This window comes from Hippoglossus stenolepis, chromosome 12 (assembly GCF_022539355.2).
Source record: "Hippoglossus stenolepis isolate QCI-W04-F060 chromosome 12, HSTE1.2, whole genome shotgun sequence".
In the NCBI taxonomy this organism is placed as follows: domain Eukaryota; kingdom Metazoa; phylum Chordata; class Actinopteri; order Pleuronectiformes; family Pleuronectidae; genus Hippoglossus; species Hippoglossus stenolepis.
Genome location: NC_061494.1, coordinates 12,748,285 through 12,767,540, shown reverse-complemented (window position 1 = coordinate 12,767,540; position 19,256 = coordinate 12,748,285). Strand labels below are relative to the sequence as shown.

At 41.9% G+C, this 19,256-nt stretch overlaps 2 protein-coding genes across 5 annotated transcripts in view; one reads left to right on the top strand and one right to left on the bottom strand.

The window, feature by feature from the left end:
- Positions 1-1,214: 1,214 nt before the first annotated feature.
- On the bottom strand, positions 1,215-7,368 carry si:ch211-223a10.1 (probable protein S-acyltransferase 23). The gene is made up of 10 exons (XM_035173575.2): positions 7,051-7,368; positions 6,273-6,408; positions 6,057-6,167; positions 5,834-5,966; positions 4,262-4,440; positions 4,007-4,080; positions 3,696-3,858; positions 3,515-3,597; positions 3,025-3,215; positions 1,215-2,165 (listed from the first exon to the last, which is right to left on the bottom strand). The coding sequence occupies exons 1-10, from the start codon at positions 7,169-7,171 to the stop codon at positions 1,677-1,679; spliced, it is 1,680 nt and encodes a 559-aa protein (XP_035029466.1). The 5' UTR covers positions 7,172-7,368; the 3' UTR covers positions 1,215-1,676.
- A 96-nt stretch (positions 7,369-7,464) lies between these two features.
- The window catches only part of wdfy4 (WDFY family member 4), a 37,453-nt gene continuing 25,661 nt past the window's right edge, over positions 7,465-19,256 (top strand). Inside the window, exons 1-15 of one of the 4 annotated variants that reach the window (XM_047342188.1) lie at positions 7,465-7,834; positions 9,392-9,468; positions 10,716-10,973; positions 11,982-12,093; positions 12,806-12,930; positions 13,157-13,285; positions 13,442-13,631; positions 14,363-14,552; positions 14,803-14,963; positions 16,129-16,361; positions 16,475-16,614; positions 16,779-16,909; positions 17,092-17,193; positions 17,300-17,490; positions 18,422-19,146. In XM_047342188.1, the coding sequence (XP_047198144.1) occupies positions 9,448-9,468; positions 10,716-10,973; positions 11,982-12,093; positions 12,806-12,930; positions 13,157-13,285; positions 13,442-13,631; positions 14,363-14,552; positions 14,803-14,963; positions 16,129-16,361; positions 16,475-16,614; positions 16,779-16,909; positions 17,092-17,193; positions 17,300-17,490; positions 18,422-19,146 (2,708 nt within the window). In that variant the 5' untranslated portion in view covers positions 7,465-7,834; positions 9,392-9,447. The other 3 variants (XM_047342187.1, XM_035171950.2, XM_047342189.1) reach the window with 3 other exon arrangements.

The window sequence follows — 19,256 nt, the reverse complement described above, 5'->3', positions numbered from 1 at the left end:
CAGAGAAATGAAACACAGCTGTACACGATGCTCTCCTGCTGTCCACCTCATCTGAATATTCAGTCAGTCTGTCGCACAGGAAGTGAACTGCCAACATGGAGAAGTGAAAACTGCTGATGCTATTTCAAACAACATTATGAGTTTCTCTTTTAAATTTTATTTCTGTAGACTTTCTCTGCTAAAATGCAATGCTGGAGCTGTGAGGGATTTGCCTGTGTAAATGGAGAGGGAAGGCCACAAGCTTTGAATCTGGAAAAACTCTTTTCAGATGTTTCTCGGCAGCTGCCCAATGAGATAAAAGAGAATATATATTTATTCTAATAAAAGGCAGATTTCAGTGATTTTTGTTTGATTGCACATATTTTTCCTATAGCATAAAAAGACATCATGGAACAACTGAGGTATCATCTTGCAAACCAGATGAAGCTGTGTCACCACAGATAAATGACATCAAGCAAATCGACAAGTGGCTTCCAGTTAAACACAGGAACACTGATCCGGGTAACAGAGCGCTACAGTGGAGGAAGCACTCACAGGCTTACATGCATTCAACTCAACCACTCCTTATGCATACCACGCAGTACAGTGGACACTAAATTATATCACATGACGTAGCCCACTCACACAGTCCAGACACGCCAGCCTCTGGGGTGTGTGTGTGTGTGTGTGTGTGTGGGGGGGACATCATCTATAATCTAGAAATATGGTCCTGAGGGACACATAGGAAATGAGTGTGTGTAATTGAAGGCATGAAAAGAGCATGTCCCATTAGTGCGAGCAGAGGAAGTGTCATGGTACAAATGACTGGGAGCAGGTCAGCGAGGTACAATGACATTATGCTAAGAACAAAGTCTCGCAGTGCACTTGCTGTTAAACATTATGACCGGGTGATCGCAGACCTCACTCATGTGTTTTAGGTAATTGAAAACTTTGATCTACAAGTATATTTACATATCTACAATAACTTGTAGACAGTGTCTAAAATAAATGTAGGGGCTTATCAGTGATTACTTGATTCTTGTTGTTCTGGGTTTGTACCCTCATGGTTGAAAGCACTTATTGTAGGTCGCTTTGGATAAAATGAAATGTAATGCAATTTAATTAAAGTATCTATCCAAAAGAAAAAGCCTGACAGAGATGAAGGGAGCAGTAACGAGATTTGTAATGAGTCGGGTCAGTAATGATAGTGTATGTGGGCAGTCAAGTTGTACATCTTATGCTTCACAGTTTTTATTTACACTTCTTATTGAAAGTAACAACACTGTTAAAAAATGAGTGGCATGGAATAGAAAATCACAGTTGTGAATGTGATCATTCATGTTATCAGAGGCGTTTCCTGCTAAAACACAGTTTTGGGAAATATCCAGTACTTCACACAGAACAACGCTAAGCAACAAGATAAATAACAAATCAGTGAGGTTCCTAAAAACTATTTGACAAAACTATTAGTGGTAGTTATCCTGCTAACCACTCTAATCACATACAGGTATATGGTATTTTAAAATAGAATAAAACAATATGACAACATTTTACATTCAAGTACAACGTGTTATATGGCATTAGAGAGTTACTGATGTTATCACAAAGTCGAGAGCACACCGAAGACTCTACCCTGACAATGTATATTTGTTAGTGAGGGATGAGGAAAAAGCTGCAGATGAGACGAAAGCACAGATTTAAATGTCTATGGCAGTTTTATCCTCTCTCATTTGTCCACTGCCCACCCGCTTCCGACCCTCAATCAGAAACGACAGCACGATAACCCAGCGTTGTCTGGGTGACCTCTGCCGAGCCGAGCTCTCGCACTGTCTAAAGTAGGTGGTCGTACCCGTGGCGATGGCATCGAACTGCTCCGTCAGCAGCCACGCCTCCCAGAAAAGCGTCAGGGAATTCATAACTATCATGACCACCACCCAGAACTCCTCCCCTAACAGTGTGAACCACAGCGACAGACCGTGGAAGCCTGCGGGCACCTTGTCGTACAGGTAACTTGTCGCCGAGGCAACAAAGAAAAAGTGGGCCATCACCATAGAGAGGATGAAGAAGAGGAAGAGGCGGTGGTTGCCTTGGCCGATGCACCGGTTGAGGAAAAGGCAGTGGTGGTCATAGTCTTTGATGCACACCTCACACAGCTTGCAGTGTTTAGTGTGGTCGGGCAGAAACAGCTACGAGGAAAACAAACATGGACAGAAACAAAAGTTGTTAAAACAAATCCAATTTTATGTAATATTTATTCTAGCTAGAAAATGTGCATCTTTAACTTTACTGTCGATCCATTTCGTGAATTGTATAATACTATAAACACCAATTTCATGATTACCCCTCTTGAAACTATTTATAAACCATAAACTCAGACCGCCAATCGGTCAAACATCTCAATTACAGTTTGGTTTGATTTACAGGGGATCAGTATTATCATATTTTAAATATGGAGCAGTTAAATGTTTGTTCTGCTCATTGCAATGTTTTCCATATTTACATGTATTTTGTACTGGCATACTGTATATCTGCCAGTGCGTAGATTTGTTTTGTTTTATATTTTAATGATCTAAACCAGCAGAGTTCCATTGGAGAGTGCCCTGATCAAGGTCCTTTGAGGATTTTTTTTGCAGCTCTCCATCCATTTCTTCCTTTTGTATGTGCATATAAATTTGTATCTCGTATGTACATATGTGTAAACCATTAAAAGCAAGAGCATACTAGGGCTTTGTGCTTCATTTCGCACCTTTCCTTCTTTCCAGGTCACTGCCCTTTAATTTCACTATAGGTAAATGAACTTGTCTTCATCACCAAAAATATTTGATCATTGTTTTTGTAACATACATTACATAGCTACTTTGACATCTGAAATTTGAGAAGCCATTTATTAAGGGTAAGATTGTGTGTTGGCCAGAACATCATCAACATCATTTTTAGATCTCGACAGATATACAAATAACAAGATGGCTAGATTATCAGATACATATTTAGATATGGGTGTTTTCAAAAATATCAGTGCTCTCTGGACCAGTTGGAGTGTCTTACCTCACAGTATGGACAGAACATGTGAGGGCTCTGGTTGCTCTCCACCAGGTCAGCTATACAGGAGAACCGAGGGTCTGCATCGGCCCTGTCCAGTGTCCCAGGGTCCTGGGTCAGAACCTTACAGAATAAACAGAGGACCAGGGCAAAGTGCATAATGGACATCTGGACCAGAGCACTGTTTGGCCACACACATTCAACATGTTAAGGATGAAGCCTTGTCATTTTTATAGACACAAATCATAGATTATGATGCACATGGCAAATAGGACAGCTCAGGCCTGTTTTGAATAGAAAAAAGCTTGTGTAGTGTCCGAAATACAAAGGATCAGATCTTTTGGTGGGTATGAATATGCACACATATACACACATGGTGTTGGGATGTGAGACTTGACCAAGATATCAACCAACACTGAGATCCTTAAGTTACACTGCAGACCACAACAAAAAAGTAGAATTACACAAAAGTATGCATAATAGTAAAAATGGATATTGGGCGTTATTTTTCCAAAGAAGCAGAGCAGAGTATGGAATAAGCCAGCGAGGAGGGTTCCTAGGTAGATCGGGTTGGGTAACCTGGAATGAGGAGAGATGTTATCTTAACAAAGCGTTCTCACAAACACCAAAGTACTTTGATTTAGTCGTAATAACCCATTTCAGAATGTCTGTCAAACCTTTGGTAAGTGGTCATGCGGTGAAATTGTGTGAAGATGCTTCTGGCCAGCCAGGGGAAGAGCAAGCTGCAGATTAGACCCCCATAGCCTCCCAACATGGCTGCTATCAGCAGGATGGCAGCTCCACTCAGAGATGGAAATAACAGAGTCCAGTAATATAAAACTGTGGAGAAAAGACACATGACACAAATGTACCAGCAGGTAAACTCAAGATACACACACACACTTTTAATGTGTCAGTACCACTGTTATCATCTCCATTGTTGTTATCATCCTCCTCCTTGTTTTTGTTGCAACGGAGTAATATTTACCAATAGACTCTTTGGGCTTGTGGTGTATTGGCTCATTCATGTGCAGACGCAGTAGTTTGGTGAGTTGCTGATGTCTGGAGAAAAAGAAACAGTGTAGCCTTGTATTAATCAGCATCAGGATCCCTAGAGAAACAGGCCATCTGGAAATGCAAACATACTGTATATTTTCAAGGTACTGGGTGTTACAGTCACATGCAGCGCCTGCGAGTCAATGTTGTTTCTTTTAACTGATATTTCTACGAAGAGCAGATTCACCTGAACGTTCTCCCCTGTTTGCACAGATCCAGTGGTGTGAGGCCGCAATGGTTCCTCAGATGGAGCATCCTGCAGCCTGTTCTCTGCAGCAGCATCCAGCACACCTCCACTCCACCCCTCTCTGCTGCAACGTGAAGCGCTGTCGCTCCCTGCTGGTCAGCCGCATCCACAGAACATCTCTGGCACACAAAACACAGGGATGAAGTGCATGACTGCTGAAAGATCAGTCACATCTGCACCAGGTGCTGCTTTAAAAGAAGGTTTAACACCTTAACTGATCTTTGTCCCATTTCCAAGAACAGGAGCTATAATTATCTCCGAGGCAGCTTTGGAGCCCCAATTACATTTATTAAATGGAAGAAACCAGCTTCTGTTGATATCTGATTTTGATTAAACTGTTTTTGTGACCCACTCTAATGATATTATTTTAAAAGTTTTCAATATGAAAGATATGAAATATAATTCAACTGTAACACAAACCACAAAAATGACCACTGACTTGGATCCGTCTGCTTTTTTAGCCAATTTTACACACTGACATTGAAACCAATTTCCATTTCTTTTAGGCTACACTGAGAATTAGGGGGCAAGAAGAACAAAAGAAACATGAAATAAAAAAGAAAGTCCTCATATCCCTTCTGCTTACCAAGGTAAAGTGCAAGCAAACAACGGTTTCTTACACAGTCAACACACAAGTAACAGCAACATACTAAAGAAACAGTGTTTCTGGTACATTCAACCCTAAAGTCTCCACTAACTTAATCCCGTTAGGGAATTTGAGAGTAAAGACATCTTTTAACATTGTGTATGATGGATATTATGCTTAACATGTTATACGTTATGTGTCGGGAGTTACCATCCTGTCCCTGGTGCTCAGATAAGATTGGCCTTGGGAGAGAGGCTCCCCTCTCGAGAAGTTTATGAACAATGAGAAACTTTAACATGACTTATAGTAACTCAGACTTGTTATCTGCTCCATTCTCATATGGTAAATCACTGAAATGCTCCTTGGTACTCTGAGCTTTTTGGTTTTGATGTTTGCATGTTAGCTGTACCGAGAATCTTCTCTGTTGACAGATCTGTTTCATAACAAACCTATATATTCAAGTACAATGGAGTCTCATCAAGTTAATTGTTTTATTAATCGAAGTGAAGACCAATCACTCAAAACAAATTTCATCTGTCCTGGTTCAGGCTACAAATGTCAGAAAAAATCTGCCTCTTTTGCTTGATAACTATGTATTTTTTTCCACCAGCCAGTTGTTTATACTTTTCAGCTTTTACTGTAGCTATTTTGTGTTCAGTGTAATGTAGAAGTTGTAAGATGGTATTTGCTCACAGTGGCTGTACACAGTTACATGAGTGGTCAATTGGAGAGACTTAACACTAAGAACCAAATAAAAAAGCAGGTACAAGTAGAGAAAAGTCATATACATTATGCATATTAACTCTAGTGTAGTTGCATGTTTTCATTTGATTCAAACTCAAGAACTGCACCATAATACCCCTTGTCTTATACTGTTAGTCAGCTACAGTGTGTGAGTGCATTAGAGAGTGAAGACTACATCATACCTGGTCTCTGAGCAAATAGCGGACGACCTCTGTGTTGCCTGTGGATGCAGCCAGGTGCAGGGGCGTCACCTGGTACATGTCTGTGTCTGAGAACCGAAACATTCCCGTCTCCCACAAATAGTGGACTGAAATACTGGGAGAGATAACCGTTAGTGTGCATAATATATTTGGATGTGTGTGACTGTGTGTGCACACAAAGACAAGAAAACACCTCAAGACTCACATGCTGCCCCCAGTGACTGCGTGATGCAGGGACGTCTTTCCCTGTACATCTATGAGGCGTAAATCAGCCCCATACTGCATCATTTGGTGTATGATAAAGATGTTCCCTTGCCTGATAAGTGTCAAAAGCACAAGCTGTTACTACACCGGATCGAGTAAAGATCAAAACGACATCATCACCTCATGAATCCAGGAACATAATAGGCCTACTTCTTACCTGCAGGCAAAATGAAAGGCTGTCTGTCCAGCATCACATGTCATGTTGGGGTCAGCTCCATTACTGAGGAACAGGTCGACCAGGATGCGGTTACCATGGAGGGCGGCGTAGTGGAGCGGGGTGAAACCACCCCAGCCTGGACAAAGATCAACGGGATACACGTCACAGTCAGGTTCAGAGATGCTGATCTGCGGCCACTGGGACCAACAACACCAGCTTGACGCAGATGCACAGTGAGTTTGCGTGTGGATGGTTAAAACCCTCTAGAGTTGGGGTTAGGGTTCCCTGCTCTGGCAACAGTGGGACTTATTTGTGCGATTGTTGTCACAGGATCTGTCCTCCTAGATCTGTGTGACCATCTCACGGAGGAGCTGCCGCAGGGTCAGGTTTCCTCTTAGCTATCGGACAAGATCACATCAGGAGACACTGAAGCATGGTGAAATGCTCCCTTTGAAATAAAATAATGTGAAATCGCACACTTGAGTCTAATGCTATAATATGTGCACAATTAATTAGTTATACTGTGCAGGTTTCCACATATGAGTATTACAGACATATGATATAGGTTTTATGGGTTTATTTTCTTAATGAACTGCATTTAAAGGGGGTTTACTGGTTTTAAAATCAAAATACCACTGACAATTGCAGCCGATGCATTTTTTGACAGCAGCACGGGGGGAAGTGCTGGCCTGCAGTGTCACACATATATGCCATAGATACAAGAGCAGCATGCACAAGACGAACACGCGACTTTCTAATCCGATTTATTCTGCTTTACCTCTATGCCTGAGGACGGATCGATCGTTTTGAACGAAGAGCACGCACTGATCGACATCCCCCTTCTGGATGCAGTCGAACACGTCTGCATCGCTGAAGGGGCTCACGGGCATCGGGTGCATCGTGATGGTTCGGACGGCGGCGACGACCTGCTGCGGAATCCTCTGAGCTGCAGACTGAAGCGGGAACACAACTCAGCTAGCTCCTCGCGGGGAACAACAACGACGACGACGACGACAGCATCATCTTAATGTCAAGTGAGCGGCGAAGTAACGGGATCCTGCATTGTGATAAACTGATTGAGGCTGACCACGCCCTGGGAAGCCCATTGGCCAGAGGGGGGGGACGCGTGACCCGTGACGTCAGCGCGTAAACAAACAACGTCCCTTCAAAAAAAAAACCTGAAAACGTCAATTAGCTGTGTCACACTGAAAAGAGACGTACCGACCAAACAAACCATTATTAATTCACTCTTTATACAAAGATATATGAGCGGTGTAAACTCATGAATGTCTAGAATGAGGATTTTGTCAGCATCTGAAGGAAAGTGCGTCATGTTTTGTGATCGCACTCGTCCGGACACTCGTCTGCAGGTTTGACGCAGAGGTAATGAGTAAGCGTGTTAGCCACACATGCTAACACACGCTAACACATGCTGTAAGTGTGAGTGTAAACAAAGTCAAAGCACACAATTGAGGAGGAACGTCCCCGACCGGAGGCCACAACTGGGAACAGTAGCGTGGTTTGAAAATGGAGGGATAGCCATGGAGGTCGTGAGAGAGCAGGTGAAACCAGCAGGTGGAGGTATCTCTATTCATTTGTGACACACAATATATATATATATATATATATATCTTTGTAGTCAAAGTCTGTGCAATCCTTTGACTGTATTTCTTCTGGCTTCATATTAGTACTGGGCAATAAAATAATATCAATAAATACCCCATCAAGGTTCAATATCAATATATGGCTTATGCATTGTACAAGCATGGTGAGGAGGTATAATATATATATAATTGTAATGTCTTCACTCAGATTTGTACAATGTCTTGCTGTTTATCATTCTCTGCCCATAGAGAATAGTTTCAAACCTTGAGCCTGAGAAACGGAGGAAAACCACAGATAACAAACAACGACTAACATAAACAATGGCTGCATCATTGATGGATAAATCTGCTGTTTTAATGCGATAACATCCCCAGTAGATAAAAAAGCCTATGTTTCCTATAAGCAGTTTTTTTGGCCCTCAATATCTCAATAGCCGTCACAGGTTGTACCAAAAAGTTGCCATTCAGGGGAAAACTTGACGTTTATCAGTAAACCTTAAATATATATTAATCTTGTGAAAAGAACTGGATCGATTACAATGCAGTGCATAAGGTAAAATATTGCAGTCATAAAGATGATTGCTTTATTTTTCAATATATAACCCATCTGCAAATCATGTTAATTACAGTCTAGCGTCCAAATATAAAAAGAGCCATTAGACATAATAAAAGTATTATCACAAATGTGATTTGTTTGGTTCCAAGAAACAGTACAATTTCACAAAGACGTACCTTTATTATTACCACAGACATAAAAGTAAGTGTGTGCTTGGTAATACAGCTTTAAGAGACTGCCATCACGTTTTGGCAGATGATCTGTTTTTGGTTCAACAGTTCAAGGATGTCTAATTATGTCTCCTCCACAGTGGTTCCAGTTTGGATAAGGTTCGGGTTCAGGTTTAGGTTTAAGAGGAAACACATTCTCGATCCCAGGAAACTTCCCACTAAACATCTATTCCTGTGCAAGCCAACCCCACAAGATGGTGCTATTTAGCTAAGTTATGTTGGCACTGCTGTGATTTTCTGTCACCAATCCAAACAGTGAATTCCTGTTCTCCATGCAGCTGCTGTACTCATTCAAACGACAGCAACACATTCCTTATGATCGAAGGCCCAGCACGTAACACAGATGTGAAGACAGAAAACGTATATAATTGAATTCACTAATTTAACCATTTATTTATTCTGGCTTCTTTTAATCATTGGATCCAGTCCCAGAGATTTATATCATGCCAGTTTTACATGACACCTCTAAAGAGCTTCTTCTTTGAGTGGCAGTGGGATGGCCCCATCCAACAAGCTAAACAACACTATTCACTTCTGCTTCTCTCAGGAAGTGAGGAAGCACATGACCCAGGCCAGCTGATGTGAGTTGCTCTGCTTGTTCAAAGTTCAGTCTGCTGGTTGCAGATTAGTAAGAGGCGGGGAGTTTTACAGAAGTGTCCGCACTGTAGAGGCTGGCCATGTCTTAGCAGGTCTCTGCTTGTCTTTTTCCTCCTGATATGGTGGAGACAGTTGAAACCAAACAACACCGATGACAGCGTGAGGCAACTGAGCGAGGAAACTCCCAGATGGCTCTCACACAAGTACAGGTAGGAATATGAAGACTTAGCACTGCGCTACATGAACTATTTTTGCTTTGGGAAATTTAGTGTCTAAGTGTTACTGTACTGGTGATAATATACATTTTCATTTTGAGATAATTGGCTATATACTGCTTTACAACTAATGAATAACTTGTGATGCTTTCATGCCTTCTTGCTGCTGGTCTCTCACTCACCCTCATTTCACACAGGACAGACTGACTCTGCCTTCTGTTACTTTACCACAATAACTAATTATACTGTAATGAGGAAACAAGCTTTAGTCTCACAGTTACAGAGAAATGACATATACTTGCATTAGCAGCCTTCTGTGTGAATGACTTCAAACCACAGAGGAATTACGTCACTGTGTTCAAAGCTTTGTCTGCAGATGTTAGGATTAATACTGAGCGGACCTGGACATTAAAGGGAGTTATCAGTGTCACATCTGTTTGACTTAGTAAAACCAAAATATCCTAATTTGCCCTCTTTTGCATATGTGCTCTTCAAATTTCCTCTTCTTGGAAGTGACAGGCTGCTTTTAAGTATAAGGTCTGTTTCCCAGTTAGTGTTGGTGTTTTAATACTAGGGTGACATGTGATGGCAACAGTTTTTTGTGTGGCGTATGCATGTTCTCCCCCGTGTCAGCGCTGGTATGGGTTTTTTCTGGGTATTCCAGGTTCCTCCAACAGTCCAAAGACAAGTGTATGTGTATTGGGAGACTCTAAATTGTCCGTAGATGTGAATGGTTGATTGTCTCTATATGTTGGCCTATGCCGTACACTGGCGACCTGTCCAGGGCGACATGTCAGCGAGGAACAGGAAATATCTGAGAATAAGTGGGATAGATAATGGATGGATGAACTTAATACTGCACTGGACAATAGGAAATTGTATAACTACATGTGGTAAATTTATTCCATGCAGTGGAGGAGTTGAAGCTTGAAAAGACATTTGGGGTTTCAACTTTTAAAAATGAAACTCAACATGTCCTTCCAATTACTGAAAATTGGCCTTCAATTATACTGACGGACCTCACAGAGGTTAATGAGAGCTGCACATGACTTCCAGTGACCTGTTTTTGTGTGCTCAGTGGGTAAAGGACAAGGCAGAGGGTTCGGTTTGAGACTGATATCTCTGAGGAAGTGAGACAGAAAATTGATTAAAAGATAGTGGGTGTATTATATAAACTCAATGTCTAAAACAAAAACAAGATGGAACAGTTTAATTTCCAGCTCTCTTTTTTTCTGCTCCAGGACCAGACTGCCAAAGGGGAGAGAATCAACAAGGAAACCGGCGAGCTGAGTGCTTCAGGGGAGTTATCTGTCTCTGTGGAGTTGAAGGGGCAGAAAGAAGAAGGCTCCTGTAGGAACCTTCAACTCCCACAAGAGCTCAGAGAACAAATACAGGAACTTGCAGTTTACACATACTCCAGCCCAAACCACAGAACTGACCATGTTCCTTTAGAGCAAAGAGAGGAGCTGCTAGTCAGAGTCCTTCCTCTCTACATAAAGGTACGAACCACTGGAACAAGGTCCTATCTCATTGTACATCCACACAAAGGCAGTTATTTAGTTTCTATTCTGAATGAGTTTTTCTATTGCAAACGTCTTGAAAAAAATAAATGGAGACTATCAACTAGCAAAACATTAATTGATTATCTCAATTTGAAGTGAAACCACAGTTCTAATTAAGACTCAACCATGTAAAGGTTAAATGGATGCCTCAGGGCTCTGTGATTTTGGAAACTGTTCCGGGCTATTTGAATGAACAATTAAATTAGCCATGAGTTGCAGTCAGATGTTTGGGCCTCAGCTGATCCCATCACTGCTGTGTCCCCTGAATTAATTGTGAATGTGGTTTTTCAGTAAATCTATACAGTTTATGGACCGTCACATGAAATACCAAGGGGCTCCAGCTCCATAGCCCCAGGACTCACTTTTATTCTCAGTGCCTGAACTGCCTCACAGTTATGAAGATACCTCCCCATGCACACATACTGTGTAAATTCCATCACTGATCTGTGAGTATGTGTGTAACACCATTGATCAGGCTTACAGCTGCCGACGTAATCACTCTTTGGTTTGTGTGCTGTTCTGTGTGTGTCTATACGGATAAGCCTCATGACCAGAGATTTGACCAGAACATAGGGCCTCACTTAAGAATAGCAAACTCAGTGAAATGCGATATCCTCTTATAGAACTGAATAGAGCATATAGTATGCACTGCCTTCTATTATTTATAGTAGAGTGCATTAGCAACAGCACTTGAGTTCAAACCATAATGTGGTTACATTGGTACACTGAATATCATAATGCACAGATATAGTACCTGGAGGGTAAACCACTGAAAACCTCACATCAGGTACAGAAGAGATATCCTAATACATGGAAGGGAAAAAAATTACGTTTTATTTAATGTAAAACGATTTTCAACATAGTTATCAACATCTGTGTTATATAAACCTTTCAGAACAGACTTTTTTTTTTTTGCTTGATGGACTCTCTCCCCTCTGATCCCAGGTCTGTGAGGATGGTGGCAGACTTGAAGGTCTGGACGTCAAGGGACTTGCAGCTCTCACTGCTGACACGGTCATCCTCAACATCCAGAGCAGACTCAGAGATAGGCCTGCAGGTACCAGCTGCTCACAAAAGCAAATACAGCACGGTTATTTCCATTATGCAGAAGGACTTTCTATTCCCCCTCTGTGTGCTGTGGTGCTTTACCACTGTGTTTTCTTCAAGTCACTCATGTCTTTTGAGCGAAAACGGAAAGCACAGAAGTCTGGAAACACCTGGTTCATTTCTTGAGGCTGGGACGCGTCAATATGTCACAATTGTCTCTCTCCCCATCTTTCCTGCCTCACTATGTTGCTTATTTTTATGTTGTCTTTCTATATAGTTAATAGTGTAGTTCTTCTGGAGCTTTCAAGCGGAAACTTGCTTTGTTTTTAGGGAGAACTATGTTTAGCATTGGTCCAAGTTCTATAAAGTGTTAACAATGTGCATCTAGTGGCCATTTTATACTTATCTTGACTTTTACTGTACAGGAACTGTTTTGTAGCCTTTACCTGCCAAAATAGTAACACAATGCAAATTTTCATTTCTGGAAAAAGAATTGAAACATGAATAAGAACACTAAGCCACCCTCATTATGTTGCTTTCTATTTGAATACTAGTTTACTTGACTTAAATATGTATTTAGATATTAATGGTTTCTGTGACAGTAGAAGATAAAGAGAAGCAGCCATAGTATGTAGTGGTCTTGCTGTCTTGTTGTCTTTGTTTATGACCCTCAGTCTTCTGGAGTCATGGCTCAGTGAATGTTGAGTGTTTTGTGCTTTCAGAGGGGGCTCGTGAAGAGGTGGTGCAGTTCTTCCAGAGGCTGGACGAGGACAGTAAGAGTGAAATAGGAGAAAGTCTGGGCTGGCTCCTTTTAAAGTCCCTTTTGCTGCTGACAGCTGACGGCTCAGTGAGTTATAAGTAACAAGTCAGGTTTCAATGTTAGGTCTCTACATTTTCAGCTGATCACTGTTGAACCTTTGAATCAAAAATCCCAAAACTGGGACAACATAACATAACATAACATTTAACGATCCTTTCAAGATAAAGACTTGATCTCCTGAATTTATTCACTTAAAATTATAATGCTTCAATGTAAACTGTGTGTGTGTCTGTGTTTTTTTTCTTTTTTTAAGGATATATTGTCCTGTATAAATCCAGGGCTCCCTGTTGCTTTGGTGAAATGTCTGTACCTGCTAGTGTGCCTTCCAGCTAAAAAGGAGAACACGGCAGTAGAAGAGACATTCCAGGAGCCACTAACACAGGTCATTTGATGCAATATCCTCATTTTCCATTTCCATTTGTTTACTCTTTTCATCCACATCACGCATGTTCTCCTTGTCTATACTCTCTACTGCCTCAATTCTTCTCCATTGGATTTTTGGTTTCACTCTCCACTTCTTCCCCCTGCTCTTTTCCAGGTTCTCCTCCAGCTCTGTAGACAGCCAGTCAATGTGGAGACACTGGTGGAAACTCAAGAACTGCACTGTCTTATCATTGGCCTCACATCACTATGGGATCAGACCAGCGCCCCCTGGAGGCACCAAGCCTCCCGCCTCCTTAAGGCAGTCTCTGCTGTCGCAACAAGCAACACTGTCCCAAGCTTGCAAGGTAAAGTGAGTGAAACCTATAAGGTATCATTTCTGCTGGGCTCATAGTCATTTAATGACTCTGCTTCCTCTAATACTGTGGTTCTCAAACGGGGGTGCAGACCATGTAGAGAGAACAAACAAACCAAAGATGGCTATATTTAACTTGAATCATTTAGTTGTTTCCCTTATCATTGTTAATAATTGAGCTTCTGAAGGCCGGCATGGCACAGGAAAGTCAGAAAACCCCGGCTATAATAGACTCTGTGACACTAATGGAACTGAAACCATGCAAAACATTTTTCATAGAAAGTGAATAATTCGATTTTATTTACAGTTATTTTTGGCAGAGAGCTATTTTTATTTCAGTGGTTGATTATACAGAGACGCATGATCGCACACCCCAGCAACAGATGCACTGCAAGTATGTTTCACATGATGCATCCGCGAGTACAGATGATTCACTCAAATGATTCACTCAGATGTTATTTTGGACATCAAAAATGTATCAGCATTTTCCAGTGTGATATTTTATTCTCATGACTGTAGCTCCTTCCTACATTAGTCATATTGAATGAATATACATACTCTCATTTTTCCCTTTCAGGTTTTTCAAAAGACAGACATTACTAATTTGTGGTGATCCATTGCTCGAATTGGAAACTTTGAATGTGTTGACTCTGTTCTGATGTGCTGTACATCTCACAGCAATATCAACTTCACTTACCAAGAACGCTGCCTTTTCCAAATTAGGCAAGAACTGTGTGCGTATCTGCATCCAGAACCTGTTGCACATCAGTGCTGACGTCTCTGGACCGCTGCTCGCTGAAGTGGCTGTGGCGGTGTTCAGCTTCATTAGAGACACCTATGTCATCAACTCTGCCCTCTTCAATGAGTTTGACACTAACAGCGGCTACCAGGCCCTTGAGAACATCCTCACACGGTAAGACAAAAGGGGCATGAACAGAAACATAATGAAAACACAATGTGAGTTCAGGATTAGATGTAAAAAGGGACAATCTTGTTTAAAGATGTGAAAAGACATCAAAATAATTTAATCTACTTTGTCTTTTTAAAGGTTAAAGTAAATACACATTCTGAGAAATTAATTGGTTTTTGCTCTTAGTCAGTAAAAAGACATCACTTACCTTTACCTTATTTGTCTTTTATCATGATTTTATCACCATCATAAGATGTGAGGAAGGTGTGTCCGAGGATCATTTCCAGCCTGTGAAGGAGTTGCTGGCTCTCGTTGCATCTTTCACCCTGCTCGGAAAAACTGAGCTCAAAGTGGTTCTTTGTGTCACCAACCCCCAGCCTCCGGGCTTCAAGTTTGATCCACCACTTACCAAAGGTAGGTCAAGTTTTAAACACAAGTTCTCCATTGTTATTCTCTGGCTATTACCCCCTAATTATCTCTAACGGTTTATTGTACCATGAGGATAAACTCTAAACCATCCCCTCCAAATGCACACTCCAAACCATCTAATTATTATCTTTGCATGGCTCAGCAAAGATGGGGGCGTGGGGAGGGGGATGTGCCCCCCAAATGACCACACAGTTCATCCCTCCTTTGCACTTTAGCCCTCATATAAACCACCTAGAAGTGCACCACCCCCTTTTCCCTCTCCTTGATTTCCCACACACCCCGACTCCTCACTCCCGCATCGCTACCCTGCTGCAGTGCACAACACCCCTCACGTTAACAGGAAGCTGAGGTGATTATGTCTGGGATGATGAAGTGGAGGCTTCCCCTCTAACTCTGTTAGGATGCCCCACATCCATTCACCACTGGCCTACATCAACCAGCCATCTATCATAGGTGCACACACACCTCCATCCAACACTCATAAATAGAGTGTCCATAATAAACACATAGGTACCAATCCAAACAAACATACAGACACACATTCACACTCAGGATGCATCTATCACACTGAGGAGTAGATGTTATTCCAGACGAGGGTCCAGGGATTGTTTTGAACTGATCTTATTTGAAAGTGATGCAATTTTGATTAGGTTGAAAATGAATCCTTTTCCTAACCAAGTATATATTCATATTTACAACAAACACAAGTGAGTTTTGGTTTTCAAATCTAAGACCTTCACTTAATATTTTGACAATACAGCAAACAAACTCTATCAAGGCAGATTACGCTACTTTTTCTGTCCTTTCATGCATGTTATGTTGTTTGTTCAATCTATCTATGTATGTGTAACTCAATTTGCTTATGGGATTCAGCATGTGCTGTGTGTTAAAGGTTGTTTGTAATTTATTAGGTTTCCCCTTTCCTTGAAATTGACTGACTGACCTTGCCAGAGCAAATTCAGATAAAATCGAGCTTTACATTCAAAACATCTTACGGCTTAATCGACCTCAAGCTGGTATTGTTTTGCTTTATGTGGCAGACTAGAACAAGAATACATCCTCCACCAACTCCAGAAGTTAAGGAACAACTATACTGATATTATTTTGTTCAATCTGATCAGTTTTAAATAACTGAAACCTCTGACTCTAGGTTTAACAGTAAAGAACCTGCAGGCCTTCCACCTGCTGCAGGCCTCCTTGCTGCGCTCCCACGATTCTCTGCTGTGCTGCCAGCTTCTTCGAACCCTGCAGACAATTTGGGAGAGGGATACGGCCAATTTCTTCCTCTTGGAGTGGACCGTCCAGTCGATGGCTCAGGTGGCTGCCTGTATGTGGTGTAAACCAGCTCCTGCCCAAAAACTTTACTTTTCACTGCTGGAGATGGTAAGATTTCTACTGTTGACAGTAAAGCTCCAGCGTGTATTGTTTCTTTGATACATCATGGGTATGAGGTCTGATTAAATGCTGGGTATCCTTTCTTCCTTCCTTTTCGACAGGTGGTATTTAAGTTGAACTACATCCCCCATGAGACCTTGCGTGCACTGCTGGGTGTGCTGAAGCAGATTTGGGCTGGGACTCTGGCTGGAGGGGCGGAGGGAACAGAGTTTGGAGTGGTTGCTCTTAAATGTTTTCGTAGGTGAGCCATGTTTGGAGGATATTCTTGCTCCTACTCCAAAAACTAAACTTTCTCCCTATGGTGCTGCAACAGATTTATGTGGTATTTACTGGAAAGCTGTTTTATTAAGACCATTTTTTCCCCTTGATGTATGTTGAATAAGATCTATCTCCTGCGCTCTGTAGGATGACATTGCACAGTGGTATGCTCGCTGAAGTGTTGAGTGACTGGGGTCTTCTGGAGCTGCTGCTCGGGGAAATTCGTAGGAGAGCTAAGATCCTCAGGAAGGCTGGAGTTGTCTCCTCCTCTAAAATAAGTATGAATCAACATTATCATGATTTTACAGCTACTAATAGACAGAGTGAATGTTTGCAAACAACAAATTATCATTCAATTGAACGTAGGATTATTGATTACTTTTGGTTTGAAGTTTTTAAAATAAAATCCTTTCGACAAATGTCTTTGGAAAACTTCTTCTGATGTTCTTGTGCTCTTTAGATCCCCAGAAAGTGCCATCTGTGGAAGGCCGTGAAAGATTGCTCACTACCTGTATGCTTCAAGTTGTGTCTGCGCTTACTTTGCGTTCAATTAAAAACACAGGTACATGCACTTAATTTCATCTCCATTGTCCTTGCCCTGTCACCTCTCTATAGCTTAAGAAGAATAAACCACTGTTGTATTCTTAAGTTTTGCATGTTTGTTCCAGTTTCAGTTCGAGACCTTGGTATGGTTCCCTACATAAAGATCTTCTTGGATGAGGATCAGTATCGAGCTCCCACTCTGAGCATTTTGGAGCAGCTAGCTGAGATAAACCCAGAGGAGTTCATGAGTACAGCCATAGGAGCCATCTGCTCCTCAACACAGCAGGAACTCAGGTTGAAGTGGGACCTTTTGCAGGTACATGTCACATGCAGCGGCATACAAACATCCAGAAACACAAGTGATCTCAGCTGAACTCAGAATGAAGTCTCCACTCTACATCAAACCATAACCAATTGTAATGCACTTAAAACATAATAAGCTAGTGAATTTATTTTCTTAGCATGTGGGACCCTGATTACATTACAGACAAATGCAGATTGATTTGCTAAAACAGGTTTAGCTGTTAACTCCAGGCCAATTTGATTAGGCCAGCAGCTTTGTGCTGTGGCACTATGAAGATTACCACCTCTATCGGATCAGTGAATGGGACAGAGATCTGATTAAGCTTAACTAAGTTACACACCTACTGTATGTGTCCGTTTTTATAGATGGCAGCAAGAGGAGCACTTACTTGCAGATATTGTGTGTATTCAATGTGGGTGAGTGCTTGAGAGGGCTTGTTTGTGCAATGTGCATGCATGCAGAAGCAGGTGTGTGTGTCTGTGTGTGTGTGTGTGTCTGTGTTCTTTGTGCTAACATGGTTAAGGCAAGTGGCAATCAGATTGGGTACGACCTGGGTTGGCAAGTGTTGAGAGCCATTGTGATTACTCCAGTTTCAGTTAATCACATTTCCCTCTGCGTTCTGCCTCACACATTACCTACCTGATGGATTAGCTCTTTAAATTGAATAAACCTAATGTTATTTTGTTCACCTCCAAAAACTAGTTACCAGAAATGATTTATGATATATCTGTGTGTTTCATCTATTTTTCATGACATTGTTTTAATTGACTAGAGAGGTGCTTTTAAAAGCTGGGAGCAAAGCAAAGTATCAACATATCAAAAATCGAAATACTGTACATTCACTTTAAACTATAGTAAAAAATAATCTTAATTGATTAGGTTTAAGCATATTTGGTGATTCCACATGTCACTGTTGATCTGACTCCTCTCTTATGTATTTTAGTCTGTGCTGAAGGTCCTGGAAAGCCCCAACAGCTGGGACGCCTTCAGGAGAGCAGGAGGCTTCACCGGACTGCTGTCTCTGGTGATGGACATGGAGGGAGCTCTGTCTGACCCTCCACAAGGAGAAGTGTGGAAGTCCTTGGGGCATCAAAAGCTGCTGGAACTCCTCCTCCTCGCTCTTCACATCATCGCCTTGGCCGTGCATTTTCACACAGTGAATGCACACCATTTTGAGACTGGCGGGTTTTATGAAAGGCTGGCAGATGCTCTGCTCCAGCTCGGCTGCTTCCACAGTGAAAAACCCAAGAAAGAGACCTGGGATGCAGAGCAGGGCTCCTGTCCTGAGACTGCAGGGGACGGTCAGCCTCCTGGAAAGAGTTTCAACCAGTTCATTGATTTGGCAGAGGCTGCTGAAGCTCCCTCCTCTCACTCCACCACACTGCAGCACAATCTGCCTGTTACTCTTCGGACATGTATAAAGCTGCTTTCGTTTCTTGACCAGTTTGCCGCAGGTGCCTACTCTTCTCAGGAGTTAAACTTGGGGCTACAGCCCGAGAGTGGATCTGCTGTAGATAAAGAGAAACTAAATGGAACAGCAGGACATGAAGGTTCAGGGTCCCCCCCTGCCCTCGTAGGATCAGGCCCACAGTCAGTGGTGGACACACAGGGAGGATCCAGGAGCACAGCAACAAGTATTTCTACAGTCTGCTCAGAGTCTCCCTGCAGGTGGATATGTGTAACCATTTGGAGGGGATGGAAGACTGAATGAACATTTTTACATTAAATTAATTTTCTCGACACTCAAATCTAAATTGTGGTTATGAGTTGGGTCTATA